This window comes from Gossypium arboreum, chromosome 6, assembly GCF_025698485.1.
Source record: "Gossypium arboreum isolate Shixiya-1 chromosome 6, ASM2569848v2, whole genome shotgun sequence".
Lineage (NCBI taxonomy): Eukaryota > Viridiplantae > Streptophyta > Magnoliopsida > Malvales > Malvaceae > Gossypium > Gossypium arboreum.
In genome coordinates this window covers 332,812-350,104 of record NC_069075.1, presented here as the reverse complement: position 1 = coordinate 350,104, position 17,293 = coordinate 332,812, and the positions used below count along the sequence as shown (strand labels likewise).

The following is a 17,293-nucleotide window of genomic DNA, read 5'->3' as shown; positions in this document are numbered from 1 at the left end:
TTACAATAGAGCAACATTTTTACTTTTTCAATCATATTATTTTTAAAATGCTACAAATTTGATAACAATTTTTTAAGAAATAAATATAATATATTTTAATTGATACATATAATTAAATTCGTGCTTTGCGCGGGATAAGAAACATATTGATAACTATATAAACTCGATTAAACTCAAGTTCATTTGTTTGGGTGTTTGATCTTTGAATTCAAATTCGAATCTACTTGAAAAATTATATTGAGATATATATAGAGTCAGAGTTGAGAAAATTTGAGTTATCGATTTTTTATAACTTCTGTTGTTTTATAATAATTTTATCATCTTCCAAATTGACAACACATAGCATTTAATAGTCATTTATGTTTGTATAAATTTACGTTTTGGTCATTGGACGTTATAAATTATGGTCATTAAGGGTGTAACAACAAGCTTATACCGCATGCAATTCAACATCTTTACTATTTTTATTTATTTTTTTAAAATATTGAATATATAAAATATACGATAAAAGTAAGAGAAAAGGAAAAAAAAAGTCGAGTAGTGAATCAAATATGAATTCTTTAAAATAATTAAATCGGTCCTATGCGGAAAATTCATGGCATTCATAAGAAAAAACATTGTTAGATTGACGTGCCACATCAACTTACCATCATATCTTTAACAATAGTTAACAATTGAGTGACTATAATGTAATAATTTGATTAACATAAGTAATTATATAATAAATTTTTAAAATTTAGTGAGTGATCAAAACATAAACTTAGATAAACATAAGTGACCAGTATGGCAATTTAACCAAAGATAAATACAGAAACCTTATGTCCCATGAATGATGTGAATTTGCTCGTGCAATTTGGTTCCTTTATTTGATTAAATGGAATATTTCAATTTTAGTCCCTTCAACTGTCAAATATTTAATTTAAAATTTTTTGAACAAAACTTTTATTTGACTCCCAAAATTTAAAAATTTCAATTCAATCCTCCAATACAAAATTTGTCCAAACATAAATCGGGTTGGGTCCAAACTATCTCATTATTTAGAAAAAAAAAAAACGAACTAATAAACAGTTAGAAGAAGCGGAGATATCCCGACTAAGTTCAAATTTTAAAAATAATATTAGTAAGAGAGTTTTACTTAAATATTACTCTAACTTAATTGAAACTAAATTTATTAAATCGTAAAATAAATGAAGACATATGTGATTATAAAAAATAATACGAGTTCCAAACACGAATGACAAGAGCAGGACATGGCTAAGACAAAAGGACCGTTGGTCCGGATGGACCGGAGGCGGTTACTGGTTTGAAGTGTTTATTACACATGTTAATGGTGTTGAAAGTCAGCCAGGTTGCTAAGACCCAGCCAGCAGTTTGGTGACATCTCAATACATCATAAAATGAGAAATTTTCAGAAGGGTTAATCTGAATCAATTGTAAAGTTGAGGTATTAGAGTTTTTGAAATTTCGGGTTTGAATCATATTGATATTAAGAGTGAATATTCAATCAAATCTAATTGAATCGAATGGAAAAATTTCGAGTTAGTTAAATTAACGAGTTTTTTTTTTTTTAAAATCAATCTAATTTTTAAAAATAATTTTCAGATTAAACGTCACCATTGGTGCAAATGAACATCATTAATAACTAGATTTGTTGTAACATTTCAATGAAACAAACACATTTTTATTATTCAAAAAATTAAAATATCAAAAAATATATATATTACTATTTATATAAATTTATAATTAAAATTTTTAAAAAATAATTTCATTATTAAATATAATTAGGACTAACCGTCTCAAAATTAGAGTCATTTTACGAGTTTCTCGACCATAATTGTTGAAATCGAACCAGTCCAAGTTTAGTCTAGACTAGACAAAGAGGTTAATTAAGTTGGACTACGAACACTCTAAATTACTCCAATTCCAAAAAAAATGTTTTTTTAATGTTACAGTATTATATTAAACAAGTTGAGATTTTTTTTTTTGTGAATTTCAAAAGAATGGCAGACCCTAAAACAACATGATTAGCATGACTCGAACCCAAGCCGCACTTGGGGCGATAAATACTTTAATCATCAGACTATCACACGATATTCAAACAAGTTGAGATTCAAGAATGAATAAACAAATTATAAATATAAACAATATTGGTTTCAACTATGTTTTTTTTTAAAAGTCAAAACATGTTTTATAAGAAAAAAAAAAGGTTGTATGATTTTTCTCAATTATATTGGGAGATCAGTCTCATGCAATATTAGGCAAAATTAAATGACATAAAAAATAATCAAATAATTTTTCCAAATTTAATAAAAATAATATTAATAAAATAATCGACTCTATATAATAAAATTTTACAGACATCTAAAAGGAAGAAGGATCTACTTTTTTTCTCTACTTCTGAACTAGAATCTCTTCTATCTCCGTATTTGTTGATCAACGCATCTAATAAATCATCAATCAATAAAATTTTCAACTACTCTTAAATTAAAATTCAAAGATGAAATACATGAAGAAGATAAATTTTAGTTTAATCCAATGACTTATTTTGCAAGAAAATATATGTAGGCAACAAGAAAGATTATTTTACTCTATTAAATGGTGCTGTCATAATCTTCTTTTTTATCTACTTTATGCATGGATAGTGTTATACTTTTTATTGATTAAGTCTTAATTCGATTGGTATCGATATTATTATCAGTGCAAAAGAATATAAGTTTTGGTATGCTGAAACGCGTTATCTCCCGATTTAAGAGTTAGGAAGGATTATATACACCATATCAAGACGAACTTAATATTTAAAAAATGGGTATAATTTTTAATGTTATAATTTGAATTTAATAAATTATAAATAATTGAAAATAATTTGAATTAAAACACATTCAAATAACTTCAGGTTTTTTTTGGTTTTTTTTTTACATGGCATTGAAGGAAATAATTATAATTTATAAACTCTTAAAAGGTCAGCAGTCAAGTAACAAGACTTTGTCAAGTTTCTAGCGGTGGGTCAAAGTTTTCAAACCCATGAGGGCAGACCAAATCAGCAGCTAAAGCCTAAGCCATCGTTGTTTGCTATAAATACGCCTCCATTTCACCTTTCATCTCCAAATCTTTTCTTTAGTTTCCTTTCCTCAAAGCATCAAATTTCTATCACAAAATCTCCAAATTTCCTGCTTTCTTTTTCTCATACAAAATATTCATAATCATATATACATATATGGCTTCGTTACAAGCTTCTAATTTTCTCCTCTCATCATCTTCTTCTTCAAACCAAATCCATGCCCCTATATCCATCCCAAAGCTCCCATCGGTAAGATTTTCAGCCCCTAAATTACGACAACCCACTATACAGTCCGAGAAATTGAATAGAAAAGATGGGCTCATCAACACAATCCCAATCCAAAACGATGTCCATAGCACACCTCTGGTTCAACAAACCTCATCTGTTTCAATGGCTACCTTTCAACTCTATGCCGTCTTAGAGGCCATAGCTGACAGAGTGGAGATGCATAAAAACATTGGGGAACAACGAGATAACTGGAACACCCTTCTACTCAACTCCATCAACATGATTACCCTCACTGCCGCTACCATGGCAGGTGTTGCCGCCGCAACTGGTGTTGGCGTTGGGGTTTCTGTTATGGGTTTGAAGTTGGCATCCAGTGTGATGTTCTCAGCAGCCACTGGGATGTTGGTATTGATGAATAAGATTCAACCCTCACAGCTTGTGGAAGAGCAACGTAATGCTACCAGATTGTTTAAGCAGCTGCAATCCCAAATCAAAACCCTACTTGTTGTTGGTTCTCCATGCCAAGATGACGTGAATGATGCCATGGAGAAAGTGTTGGCACTTGACAAAGCTTACCCTCTTCCTTTGCTTGGTGTTATGCTTGACAAATTCCCTGCAAGTTTAGAGCCTGCTGTTTGGTGGCCTACAAAACAGTCTCCAAACTCAAACAAAGCATTGAAGAACAACAATGGGTGGACCAAGGAATTGGAAATGGAAATGAGAGAAGTGGTTGAAGTAATAAAGAGAAAAGACAGTGAAGATTACGAGAGATTAGGCAACAAGGCTTTGAACATGAACAAAGTTTTAGCTACATCAGGGCCATTGCTAACTGGAATAGCAGCTCTAGGATCAGCTTTCATGGTTTCTTCCAACAGCCCTTGGGCGGCAACAGTAGCGGTTGTTGCAGGAGCTTTAGCTTCAGCTGTGAACACCTTCGAGCACGGTGGCCAAGTTGGTATGGTGTTCGAGATGTACAGGAACAACGCTGGGTTCTTTAAGCATATGCAAGAATCGATTGAATCAACGTTGGATGAATGTGATGTGGAGAAAAGAGAAAATGGGGAGTTGTTTGAAATGAAAGTGGCATTGCAACTGGGAAGAAGCTTATCAGAACTGAGAGATGTAGCCAAAAAATCAAGCTATTCTCGTATAGAAGGAAGCCCCATGGATGAATTTGCAAGCAAGCTCTTTTGATCCAATATTCTTTGATTCATTCAGTTAACCAATGATATACATATATTTGTACAATTTTGTAAAGATGAATGATGTACACAAGATATAGGTTCAATCTTGAATATAAATAGGGTTGATGCATACAAATCAATGTATCTTAACCACATTCTTTGGAAATTGGAATAAGAAAGTGATTACTATTTTTTTGTTTCATATCCTTCTAATCGTGTTTTACTTAATTATTTGTTACTCCAACTCATTTTGGTTGAGTTTGTATGAGGAGTTAATATATAATTAGGTTACACTGGGTTTGGGTTTTTTTTTTTTTACCATTTCGGTGTTTTTTCATACATTTCTACTATAATTTAAACCCCCAATTAATGGTATTCACATGAAGCGCACATTACAAATTTAAATTCACTCAAACATGTAACTTTTAAAGATCTTCAATAACATCTATATCAATTGAACTAATATTTAATCTACTTGATTTTTTTATCTTAACTGTTCATTTTGTAAGAGATGAAATAAAATTACTATATTATTTCATTTTATCCTTTTAAAAGGTAAATATATAAAAGTAAAATAGTAAATCAAAAACATCGGGTGGCACAAGTAAATACCAAAACTGCTCGATTGATCATTTAAAACCGACGTTAGGGACCAATTAGGCAAATAGATTTGAAAAGAAGAGGCCGGTAGAAACAATTCAATGCGTACCTTTAAAATGAATTGGCTTTGAGGAATGCATGGATTGCATGGAAATCTTTGAAACTTGAAGGAGATTTGAAAAACATTGATCTCTTGTCTTCATAATTGGCTTACAAATTAGACCATTTCTCGTTGGTATGTCACCCATCTGCTGGCTGAGTGTTGGGCAACTTGGCTAACTTTCAGCGCCAATAACGCGCAATAAAAGCTTCAAACCAGACAACCGCCGAATTGGTCTTTAGGGACCAACGCTCCTTTTGTCTTACCTCTTGCGTAACAACATTACTTCATGCCCTTATCATGTCTTATTAGTTTTCTAATATATATTGGGATGATTACCAATGTTTTGAAAGAATTTCTGCTACAACCCAAGCCTACTACATGCTCACTTCTACTACCTTATGATTTTAAAATAATTTGGGTTAATGCACCGTTGTTCTTGATATTTTATTTTCAAATTCGTCCCTGATATTTTCTTAAAGAAAAAGTTAGATAAAAAAGTTAAAAATACGAATATAAGAACAATTGTCAAGTTTAGACATTAACTTGGACAAATAAAAAGTTCAAACTCAAATGTGAAAATAATTGTCAAATTTAATGATTAATTGGAACCAAAAAAATATTCAAGTCCCCCAATGTGAGAACCGTTGCCAAGTTCAAGTCATAAAAAATGAATTTACTTATATCTTTTTTATACCCTAGCCCGAATTTAGTTTGATTTGGTCCTAGTTTATATAATTCAAACTTCAAATACATAGAAAAAAATTAATTTAAAAAATGAATTTATACAGTTTTTATTATTACTTATAACACTGTTAAAACCCTTAAAACGAAAGATAATATGTACTTAAACATTATATAATTGATTGTACAAAATTATTTATAAATAAGAAATTTTATCCAAATTTATTCAGATTAGTAAATTAAATTAAATTAATTATTCGATTCAAAGTTGAAAAAAATCAAAACGATTGTTACAAAATTTAATACTAAAATGGAAAAAAATTAGTAATTTAGCCTCTGTCTTGTAGACAAGTAAAAAGGAAATTCATATTTCAACATTACATAATCAAATAGACTTTACTAATTCAATAAAAATATGATTTTCAAATTAAAAATCAAAGATGAAACCAACTTGAGTTTAATCAATTGTGTTCATATAGTTATCAATGTCATCCTTGATCTTTAGTTTAGTCTAGTATTGACCAATTCTTTTAAAGAATGGAATATTTTTAATGTTAAATAAATTATATGGTGAATTAGTGATAAGAATATACATTAAAATTAATAACCTTAATATAATTTTTAAGAGATTATAATTATAATTTATTAATGGATTAACGAAATTAAACTTGAATTTTAAAATCAGAGAGATTGAATTCCTAAAAGAAAAAGTACAAGGATTAAATTCTAACTTTATGAAAACTAAAGGGACTCGTGGCATGTTTTAACGTATCATATAACATTGAACGAGACAACCTCTTAATAGGTCAGCCGATGTAATAAAGATAAGTCAAGTCAAGGAGACAGTCAGATTTTCACCAAATCAGCAGCTAAGCCAAAACCATCGTCAGTTTGCTATAAATACGCCTCCATCGCAGTCCCCTCTCCTTTCATCCCTAAAACATCTACAAATCCATTCTTTAATTTCCTTTCAATTCAACCCACAATATTTCTAAATTTCCATTCAAAATATTCATAATCATATATATATATATATATATATGGCTTCTTTACAAGCTTCTAATTTTGTCGTCTCATCGTCTTCTTCTTCAAACCAAATACGTGCTGCTATATCCCTCCCAAAGCTTCCATCGGTAAGATTTTCAGCCCCTAAATTACGACAACCTACAATACAATCCGAGCAATTGAATAGTAAAGATGGGCTCATCAACACAATCCCAATCCAAAACAATGTCCATAGTACACCATTGGTTCAAGAAAGCTCATCTATTTCAATGGCCACCTTTCAACTTTATGCCATCTTAGAGGCCATAGCTGACAGAGTGGAGATGCATAACAACATTGGGGAACAACGAGATAACTGGAACACCCTTCTACTCAACTCCATCAATATGATTACCCTCACCGCCACAACCATGGTAGGTGTCGCCGCCGCAACTGGCGTTTCTGTTATGGGTTTGAAGTTGGCATCCAGTGTGATGTTCTCAGCAGCCACTGGGATGTTGGTATTGATGAATAAGATTCAACCCTCACAGCTTGTGGAAGAGCAACGTAATGCTACCAGATTGTTTAAGCAGCTTCAATCCAAAATCAAGACCCTACTTGCTGTTGGTTCTCCATGCCAAGATGACGTGAATGATGCCATGGAGAAAGTGTTGGCACTTGACAAAGCTTACCCTCTTCCTTTGCTCGGTGTTATGCTTGACAAATTCCCTGCAAGTTTAGAGCCTGCTGTTTGGTGGCCTACAAAACAGTCTCCAAACTCAAACAAAGCATTGAACAACAACAATGGGTGGACCAAGGAATTGGAAATGGAAATGAGAGAAGTGGTTGAAGTGATAAAGAGAAAAGACAGTGAAGATTACGAGAGACTAGGCAACAAGGCTTTGAACATGAACAAAGTTTTAGCTACATCAGGGCCATTGCTAACTGGAATAGCAGCTCTAGGATCGGCTTTCATGGTTTCTTCCAACAGTCCTTGGGCGACAACAGTGGCGGCTGTCGCAGGAGCTTTAGCTTCAGCTGTGAACACCTTCGAGCACGGTGGCCAAGTTGGTATGGTGTTCGAGATGTACAGGAACAACGCTGGGTTCTTTAAGCTTATGCAAGAATCGATTAAATCAACGTTGGATGAATGTGATGTGGAGAAAAGAGAAAATGGGGAGTTGTTTGAAATGAAAGTGGCATTGCAACTGGGAAGAAGCTTATCAGAACTGAGAGATGTAGCCAAAAAATCAAGCTATTCTCGTATAGAAGGAAGCTCCATGGATGAATTTGCAAGCAAGCTCTTTTGATCCAATATTCTTAGACGTATAGATTCTTTCATTCATTCAATTAACCAATGATATACATATATTTGTACAATTGAACAACATTGGTGTGTTGGCATATAAATTAGACGACATGTTGGGATATCACCCAACTGTTGGCTGAGTCTTGGCAATTAACATTCAACGCCAAAAATGAGTAATAAAACCTTCAAACCAGACAATCGCCTCCGGTCTTTAGGGACCAACTGTCTTTTTGTCTTGGCTCTTTCCTAATAACCTGTTCATGCTCTCGTAATATTTCGCTACCATGTCTCACTTTTTTTCTTTCAAAATATTTTTTTATATAATTACTTTAATTTGGTCCGACCGATATGATGTACTTGTTTTACAGAAAATAATTTATAGATAATTCTTTTCATATTTTTGGGTGTTTTATATTAATATTTGTATAATTTTATTATTTAAATAAAATTAAGACGGAATGGAGCAAAGGTGTGGAAAACTTAAGTGACAATAAATCTATTTTAAAACACCAAAATCTATTTTATTAAACAAGTTGAGACTCGAGAATATTTCTTAATGAATAAAAATTTATAAATATAAGAATTTTTGCTTTCAACTATGTTTAAAAAAACAAACCAAAAACTCAAAACATGTTTTATATGAAAAAAATTGTTTGAAAATTTAAGAGTCCCTATGATTTTTCTAAATTATATTAAGAGATCAGTCCCATTCGACTTATACTGAAATTTTTAGTGTGTAATTCAGATTTTAGAGTTGATTTTATGAAAGTTAATTTCTAATATTATTAGGTTTGAATTTTTGTGATTTTATTAATAGACTCAAATCAGTGTCAATTGTGAATTTATTTAAATTTTCATTTATGGATGTAATTTAATTATGATTTTAGGGTTGTTTTAGCAAAATTAATAATTATCAAAACATGAATTATCATCAAATTAACTCTAAAAATCGAATTAAATACTAAAAATATCAAACCCAGTGCCAAATTATGCATTAAACCAAAAAAATATAAATTAATTTTTGGTTTTTATCTTTTCAAATAAGTAAAAGGAAATTAATAGCTTTGACTTCAATACTATATTCAAATCGAGCAAAGGTGACAAAAAAAAGTCAACATTTTTTTAATAAAATCTAACACTAAAAAACGAAAATTTAAATTAGTATTTTAGACTTTATCTATAGAGGAAATTCATATATTCAGCATGTGAAAAAATAAAATAGAATAAAATAAATAAAAATAAAGAACACATAAATTTTACGTGGAAACCCTTTCGGAAAAAACCACGGCAGAGGAGAAGAAAATTCACTATGTCGAAAAATTTTTACTCAAATACAAGAGGAATAGACTATGTCTATTTATAGGCTTGCAAAGCCATATTCTAGTAGGATTGAAACACCTTATCCTAATCAATATAAAATAGATGGAGTTTAATAAGGTTTAAAACCTTATTCTAAAATAAAATAAAAGAAGTCTAGTTCTATATGGATTTTACTTTTATTTTATTTTCCATCGTATTTTATTTAAATAAGAATTTTGGGTCACTTAATTCTAACAATCTCCACCTTGACACAAATTCTCAATGAACAAGTTCTTCATCGCGAACTTTCAATAAACAAGTTCTTCACCTCTTCCAAAAACCCTTAAGGGTTTAACTTCAACAATGAACACCAACCAAGTCTAAGCAATGCTCAAACTTGGTTATAGGAAGTGACTTAGTCATCATATCTGCAGGATTTTCATGAGTGCTAATTTTGCTCACAACAATATCACCACGAGCAATAATATCACGAACAAAATGATACCGAATATCAATGTGTTTTGTTCTCTCATGAAACATTTGATCTTTTGTAAGAAAGATGGCACTGACCGTCACCCTTTGCAACAAGCCTTGCTTTATATCCGGTTCTTCAACTCCTGAGTCCTTCTTTCTTTTAAACACCCATTTACAACGAATGCCTTTTTACCTTTAGGAAGTTTTACAAGATCCCATGTTCTGTTTTTGTGGAGTGATTCCATCTCCTCTTGCATAGCAAACATCCACTTTTCGAGTCTTCACACTAATCGCCTCAGAATAATTAAATGGCTCTTGATTCGCATCTATATCTTCACCACATTTAAAGCATAAGCAACTAGATCAACCTCGGCATACTTCTTTGGAGGTTTAATTTCTCTTCTTGTCCTGTTTTTGGCGATAGAGTATTGCGGTGAAGAAGCAACTCTATTCTCAATTTTGTCTTGGCTTGAGGAGTTGATTTCGTATTAATCTGATGCTCCACCGCTTTTGGTTTTCTTTATTGGAAGAGTCTTTAAGAGATAAGTTAGGTAGCATAGCGTTTCATCAAAAACAACATCTCTCGCTAATCACAACTTTTCTATTTTCAGGACACCATAACTTATAGCCTTTTACACCAGCTTTATAACCAAGAAAAACGCATTTAATGGATCTTGGTTCCAATTTTCCATTATCAACATGAGCATACGCAGGACACCCAAAAATCTTTAAATCGTAATAATTAGCGGGATTACGGACCATACCTCTTGTGGAGTCTTTTCTCAATGGCAGCGGATGGAGATCGGTTGATCAAAAACATGCAAGAGAGGTCATACGCCCAAAATGACTTCGTAAGTTGGCATTTGACAACATACATCGAACCTTCTCCATGATCGTTCGTTCATTCGATTCGCAACACCGTTTTTTTTGTGGAGTATGACGAATCGTCAAGTGTCTCATGATCCTTCCGACTTGCACAATCTATTAAACTCATCGAGCGTAACTCTAAGCCATTGTGCATGCACGGAGGTATTTTATCTGCTTTTCCGTCTGCTTTTCAATCATAATTTTCCAAGACTTAAATGTGGAAAACACATCGCTTTTCGCTTGGAAGAACGCCCAAACTTTTCGGAAAAATCATCAATAAAGGTTAGCATATAATTAGCTCCACCTCTCGAAGGCACTCTGGACGGCCCCCACAGATCGAATGGATATACTCCAACGTTTCCTTCGTGTTATGGATTCCTCTAGTGAATCGAACTCTCTTTGCTTCCCAAAACACAAGTGCTCACGAAATTCGGTTTGCAAATTCCTTGCCCATTAAGAAGTCCTCTTTGCTTAATTCGCCATGCCATTCTCACTCATATGCCCTAGGCGCATATGCCAAAGTTTAGTAATATCATCATCGACAAGGAAGAGGAAGCGACAATTTGCATCACCGATATGAGAGAACCCTCAGTAAAACATATAACTTGGCAATCTTTCTTTGCCCTTTCATCACAACAAGGACCCTTTGAAATCTTTAAAACCCCACTTTCATTGTGTATCTGCATTCTTTTGAATCAAGAGTACTCAACGAAATTAAATTTCTTTTCAATTCGGAACATGCCGCACGTCACTAAGTGTTCGACAACTCCATCAAACATCTTAACTTTAATTGTTCCAACACCGCGATTTTACATGAAGCATTATTTCCCATCAAAACAACACCTTGACATCGTTTCATAAGTTGTAAACCAATCCCGATTGGGACTCATGTGGAAGGTGCACTGAATCAAGTATCCACTCCTCGCTTACTTTAGAATCATTGATGAAGCAACTAGAAGTTCACCATCGCTGTAGTCTTCTACAACATCGCCTTCACCGAATTTTCCGTTGTTTTCCTTTTGATTCGCACCTCCTTTTAATCTTATTTTGTAGCTTATAGCACTCAGATTTAATGTGCCCTTTCTTCTTGCGAAGTTGCAAGTTTTACCTCTGCTTGAAGATTTCGATCTACCCTTAGATTTACCACGAGGATTCCGTTCTCGTGTTCTACCACGATCATCATCAACATTAGGTCTTGTCTCCCACGAACAATGAGACCCTCTCCCCGAGAGTTGGGTTTAACCACAAGATGCTTCATCTTATCATACGAGGTTAAAGAATCATAAACCTCATCAACTGTGAGAGACTCGCGGCTATATAAAATCGTGTCTCTAAAGGTTGAATAAGACGGGCAACGAACAAAGTAGAATCAACCCTAGATCTTCCTTATCATCTTGAACCTCCATGGCCTCCAAGGTTGAGAGAATTTCTTTAAACACATTAAGTGTTCGTACGACGCACCTTCCTCCAAACGATGAGCATAAAGACGCCGCTTCATATGCAACTTGCTTGTTAGAGTTTTCGACATACATATTTGTTCTAGCCTCTTCCATAATGCAATGGCAGTTTTCTCTTTCATCACATCCCGCAAAATTTCGTTGGACAAATGCGATGTAATTGTGTTAATGCCTTCGATCCTTACGTTTCTTCTCTTCATCGTTAATGTCGAAGGCATCTTATCTATCCTAGCAGGGCATCCTCTAGATCCATCGTGCAAGAAGCGCTTGCATCTTAATTTGCCACAACGCAAATCTGGTGTTGCGATCCAACAATGAATTTCATACTTCAAAGACGCCATTACCGTGATCGAGATGAATAACCTAAGCTCGATACCAATTTGTGAAAAATAAAATAGAATAAAATAAATAAAATAAAGAACACATAAATTTTACGTGGAAACCCTTTCGGAAAAAAACCACGGCAGAGGAGAAGAAAATTCACTATGTCGAAAAATTTTTACTCAAATACAAGAGGAATAGACTATGTCTATTTATAGGCTTGCAAAGCCATATTCTAGTAGGATTGAAACACCTTATCCTAATCAATATAAAATAGATGGAGTTTAATAAGGTTTAAAACCTTATTCTAAAATAAAATAAAAGAAGTCTAGTTCTATATGGATTTTACTTTTATTTTATTTTCCATCGTATTTTATTTAAATAAGAATTTTGGGTCACTTAATTCTAACACGTATTACATCATCAAATAAATTTTACTAATTCAATAAATTAGTATTTTAGGTTTTGTCTACAAAGGAAATTCATATATTCAAATATGTTTTTTTATTTCAACTTGTCAAACGCTTTCACAAATTACTCGAATACTAACAATGTTATTTAATCAATGTATAGATGACATGATCTCTTTTTTTTGTATTTTATATGTTTAATTACTTTTAGTTTTATTTATTTAATTATTTTATTAATTAAAATAATGAATTTCTTTTAATTTGAGTTTTTAAAGCTCTTTTTTTCTTATTTAATATCAATCTGTTAAGCATAGCTCAATATCAAAATTTATTAACATGAATTTCTTTTAATACTGACAATATTTTTTAAAAACCATGTGGCAGGTAGTGTCGATTGTGCGAATTTGCACTATGATTTTTAGGATTTTCAGGCATTCTAATATGTATATATGACAAAAATAAGATGATAGGAGAGAGTCGTCATAGAATATTTAAGAAAACAACTCAAAAAACACCATTGGAGCCGATTTTAAAGCATATTTTCGTCAATATTGAAGATTCGCATTTGATTTCTTAAGAAGCTATAGTGAGTTTCTTTGTTTCTTGTGGTTATACTGTTGTCTCTGGATGTTTTTATTTTCAAGTATGAACACAATTTTCTAAATACCTAATGAGATGAACCCTATGATGAATTCCATTTTTTAATTTTTATTTCATGCAATAAATATTTAGTTTCTTGTTCTCAATTATGTGTGCTTAATTCTTGGTTTAATATTTCTAAACTATTGATCCATGTTTGATGTGCTTAAATCAAAGAAGGAATAAACCCCGTTTAAGAGTAGATCTTGCGTAATTGAGTGGAGTTGCATGCAATTTTAGAAATAGGACGAAATAAATCTATTAGATTAGAGTCAAATCTAATAGGGAAATCCATAGCAAAAGTTAATGCGATAATAGAGTTTTTAATTAATCAAACTAGAGTCAATTGCTCTTACTCTCAAAACAGATATTAGCATAATTTAGGGATTTTTATGGATCAAAATACTTAGTAAAAAAATTGCGTACGTAATTTAGATTGATAATGACAAATGAAGTCTAGGTGAATTCTTTCATGGATATTGTTTCGTTTATTGGTTGTTAATCGTTTATTTTTTTGCTTTGTTCTTTGTTGTGTTCATTAGTGAATTAATTTAGTTAATTTTAGGGTTTTCTACAAAGGAAATTCATATATTCAATATTACATCATCATATAAATTTTACTAATTCAGTAAATTAATTTGTCTACAAAAGAAATTCATATATTCAAACATATTTTGCTTGATTTGGTGTTTAAACTTGTCAAACGTTTTACAAATTACTCTAATATACTAATAATGTTATTTTTTATGAGGTAGCAAAAATAATCAATGTATGATCGACATATGAAAGTTGACATGATATTTTTTTATTTTATATGTTTAATTACTTTTAGTTTTATTTATTTAATTATTGTACTAATTGAAAATAATGAATTTCTTTTAATTTGGGTTTTAAAGCTCTTTTTTTCTTATTTAATATTAATTTGTTAAGCATAGCTTAATATCGAATTTTTAACATGAATTTCCTCTAATATTGATAATATTTTTGTAGCATAACAAAAAATTTTAACACCGTTAGTGTTTTGCATAATTTTTATAACATTTATTAATAAGTTTAGGTACCAAATTGAAACTAAAAGAAAAAGCTTAGGTATCAAATTAGGAAAAAAAAGCCAAGTTCATGTACCAAATTAAGAAAAAGTGTCAAGTTTACGTATTGGATATTATATTGAGCCCTTTTTTTTTTTTTTGAGATAAGGGAATATTTAGTTCTTAAATTTTTCAATTTTTCTCAATTTGATTTCTAAACTCTAAGATTATACCACGCCATCACCAAAATTATTTGATAAAAATATAATTTTTAGGCAATGGCGTTGCACAAAATTAATATGTCATATTATCACATGAATCAAAACGGAAAAAGTTGGTAAATTATGAGATTAATATAGACTAAAGGACTAAAATTAAAAAATTTATTGAATTTAAGGACTGACTGTTAGTTTTTCCTTTTATTTTTGATATAGCATTGAACGAGACAACCTTTTAATAGGTCAGCTAGTGTAACAAAGATTGGTCAATTCAATCAGACAGTCAAATTAGCAGACCATATCAGCTATCCATCTTTGCTTGCTATAAATACGCCTCCATTTCACCTTTCATCTCTAAATCTCTTGTTTAATTTCCTTTGCTCAAAGCCTCCAATCAACCCACCAAATTTCTATATTTCCTCTCTTTTTTCATATATATATACATACACATATATATATATATATATATACATATATACATATGACTTCTTTACATGCTTCTAATTTTCTCCTATCATCATCTTCTTCTTCAAACCAAATCCGTGCTGCTATATCCGTCCCAAAGCTCCCATCGGTTAGATTTTCGGCCCCTAAATTACGACAACCCACTATACAGTCCGAGGAATCGAATAGAAAATATGGGCTCATCAACACAATCCCAATCCAAAACGATGTCCATAGCAGACCTCTGGTTCAACAAACCTCATCTGTTTCAATGGCTACCTTTCAACTGTATGCCATCTTAGAGGCGATAGGTGACAGAGTGGAGATGCATAACAACATTGGGGAACAACGAGATAACTGGAACACCCTTCTACTCAACTCCATCAATATGATTACCCTCACCGCCGCAACCATGGCAGGTTTTGCAGCCGCAACTGGCGTTGGCGCTGGGGTTTCTGCTATGGGTTTGAAGTTGGCATCCAGTGTGATGTTCTCAGCAGCCACTGGGATGTTGGTATTGATGAATAAGATTCAACCCTCACAGCTTGTGGAAGAGCAACGTAATGCTACCAGATTGTTTAAGCAGCTTCAATCCCAAATCAGAACCCTACTTGCTGTTGGTTCTCCATGCCAAGATGACGTGAATGATGCCATGGAGAAAGTGTTGGCACTTGACAAAGCTTACCCTCTTCCTTTGCTCGGTGTTATGCTTGACAAATTCCCTGCAAGTTTAGAGCCTGCTGTTTGGTGGCCTACAAAACAGTCTCCAAACTCAAACAAAGCATTGAACAACAACAATGGGTGGACCAAGGAATTGGAAATGGAAATGAGAGAAGTGGTTGAAGTGATAAAGAGAAAAGACAGTGAAGATTACGAGAGATTAGGCAACAAGGCTTTGAACATGAACAAAGTTTTAGCTACAGCAGGGCCATTGCTAACTGGAATAGCAGCTCTAGGATCGGCTTTCATGGTTTCTTCCAACAGTCCTGGGGCGGCAACAGTGGCGGCTGTTGCAGGAGCTTTAGCTTCAGCTGTGAACACCTTCGAGCACGGTGGCCAAGTTGGTATGGTGTTCGAGATGTACAGGAACAACGCAGGGTTCTTTAAGCATATGCAAGAATCGATTGAATCAACGTTGGATGAATGTGATGTGGAGAAAAGAGAAAATGGGGAGTTGTTTGAAATGAAAGTGGCATTGCAACTGGGAAGAAGCTTATCAGAACTGAGAGATGTAGCCAAAAAATCAAGCTATTCTCGTATAGAAGGAAGCCCCATGGATGAATTTGCAAGCAAGCTCTTTTGATCCAATATTTTTTGATGTATAGATTCTTTAATTCATTCAATTAACCAATGATATACATATATTTGTACAATTTTGTAAGATGATAATATATACAAGACATAGGTTCAAACTTGAATACAAATCAATGTATTTAACCATATTTTTTGGAAATTAGAATAAGAAAGTGATTACTACAATTTTCAAATCCAACATTACTCCATTGTTGAAATGCTCTATCTCGACCTTCATCCCACTCTACCATGTATACAATTTTGTAAGATGGACACTAAGTTATGCAAACCCAAAGGGAAATACTATAGTAAAAGAGTTGAATATTGTTACTATTATTGCCTTTGTTGTAGGTAATATAACACCGTAAAGGAAAGGGTCTTGATTGGACGGCTTTGATTACCCCTACTATGTTTGACATTTTCTTTCTTTCCATTATGATGTAAGTAAAATGTTGACCAACTTTTTGAAGGATTGCTTATCTTTAAGCCCAGTAACTTAAACACTAATAGGACCTTCATTCTACTAGGAACTTCGTACCCAACTTATTATTCATATTTATAAGTTTTAAAAAAATATTTAGAATCCAATCTAGTTTGAATGTTTCCATGCATAATAGTGATGTAAGAGTCTTCATTTTATTTTGTGCATATGTCATATGCATTTTATTCGATCCTTTTTAGTTTCATTCGGTTATT

General features: G+C 32.5%; 3 protein-coding genes across 3 annotated transcripts; all 3 read left to right on the top strand.

Annotated features, from left to right (window-relative positions):
- The first annotated feature begins 3,109 nt into the window (after positions 1-3,109).
- LOC108481118 (probable F-box protein At4g22030) lies at positions 3,110-4,606 on the top strand. Its single transcript, XM_017784286.2, has one exon. The coding sequence runs from the start codon at positions 3,215-3,217 to the stop codon at positions 4,478-4,480; it is 1,266 nt and encodes a 421-aa protein (XP_017639775.1). The 5' UTR covers positions 3,110-3,214; the 3' UTR covers positions 4,481-4,606.
- Positions 4,607-6,894: 2,288 nt separating this feature from the next.
- Positions 6,895-8,148, top strand: LOC108481116 (probable F-box protein At4g22030). The gene has a single exon (XM_017784285.1). The coding sequence runs from the start codon at positions 6,895-6,897 to the stop codon at positions 8,146-8,148; it is 1,254 nt and encodes a 417-aa protein (XP_017639774.1).
- Positions 8,149-15,341: 7,193 nt separating this feature from the next.
- Positions 15,342-16,673, top strand: LOC108481115 (probable F-box protein At4g22030). The gene is made up of 2 exons (XM_053029436.1): positions 15,342-15,502; positions 15,542-16,673. The coding sequence occupies exons 1-2, from the start codon at positions 15,342-15,344 to the stop codon at positions 16,605-16,607; spliced, it is 1,227 nt and encodes a 408-aa protein (XP_052885396.1). The 3' UTR covers positions 16,608-16,673.
- Positions 16,674-17,293: the final 620 nt, after the last annotated feature.

Bases quoted from the DNA above. Each gene is read 5' to 3' on its own strand.
- LOC108481118 (XM_017784286.2), top strand. From the start codon at position 3,215: ATGGCTTCGTTACAAGCTTCTAATTTTCTCCTCTCATCATCTTCTTCT.
- LOC108481116 (XM_017784285.1), top strand. From the start codon at position 6,895: ATGGCTTCTTTACAAGCTTCTAATTTTGTCGTCTCATCGTCTTCTTCT.
- LOC108481115 (XM_053029436.1), top strand. From the start codon at position 15,342: ATGACTTCTTTACATGCTTCTAATTTTCTCCTATCATCATCTTCTTCT. The intron at 15,503-15,541 runs GCTCATCAACAC...CGATGTCCATAG, and splicing joins GAATCGAATAGAAAATATGG to CAGACCTCTGGTTCAACAAA.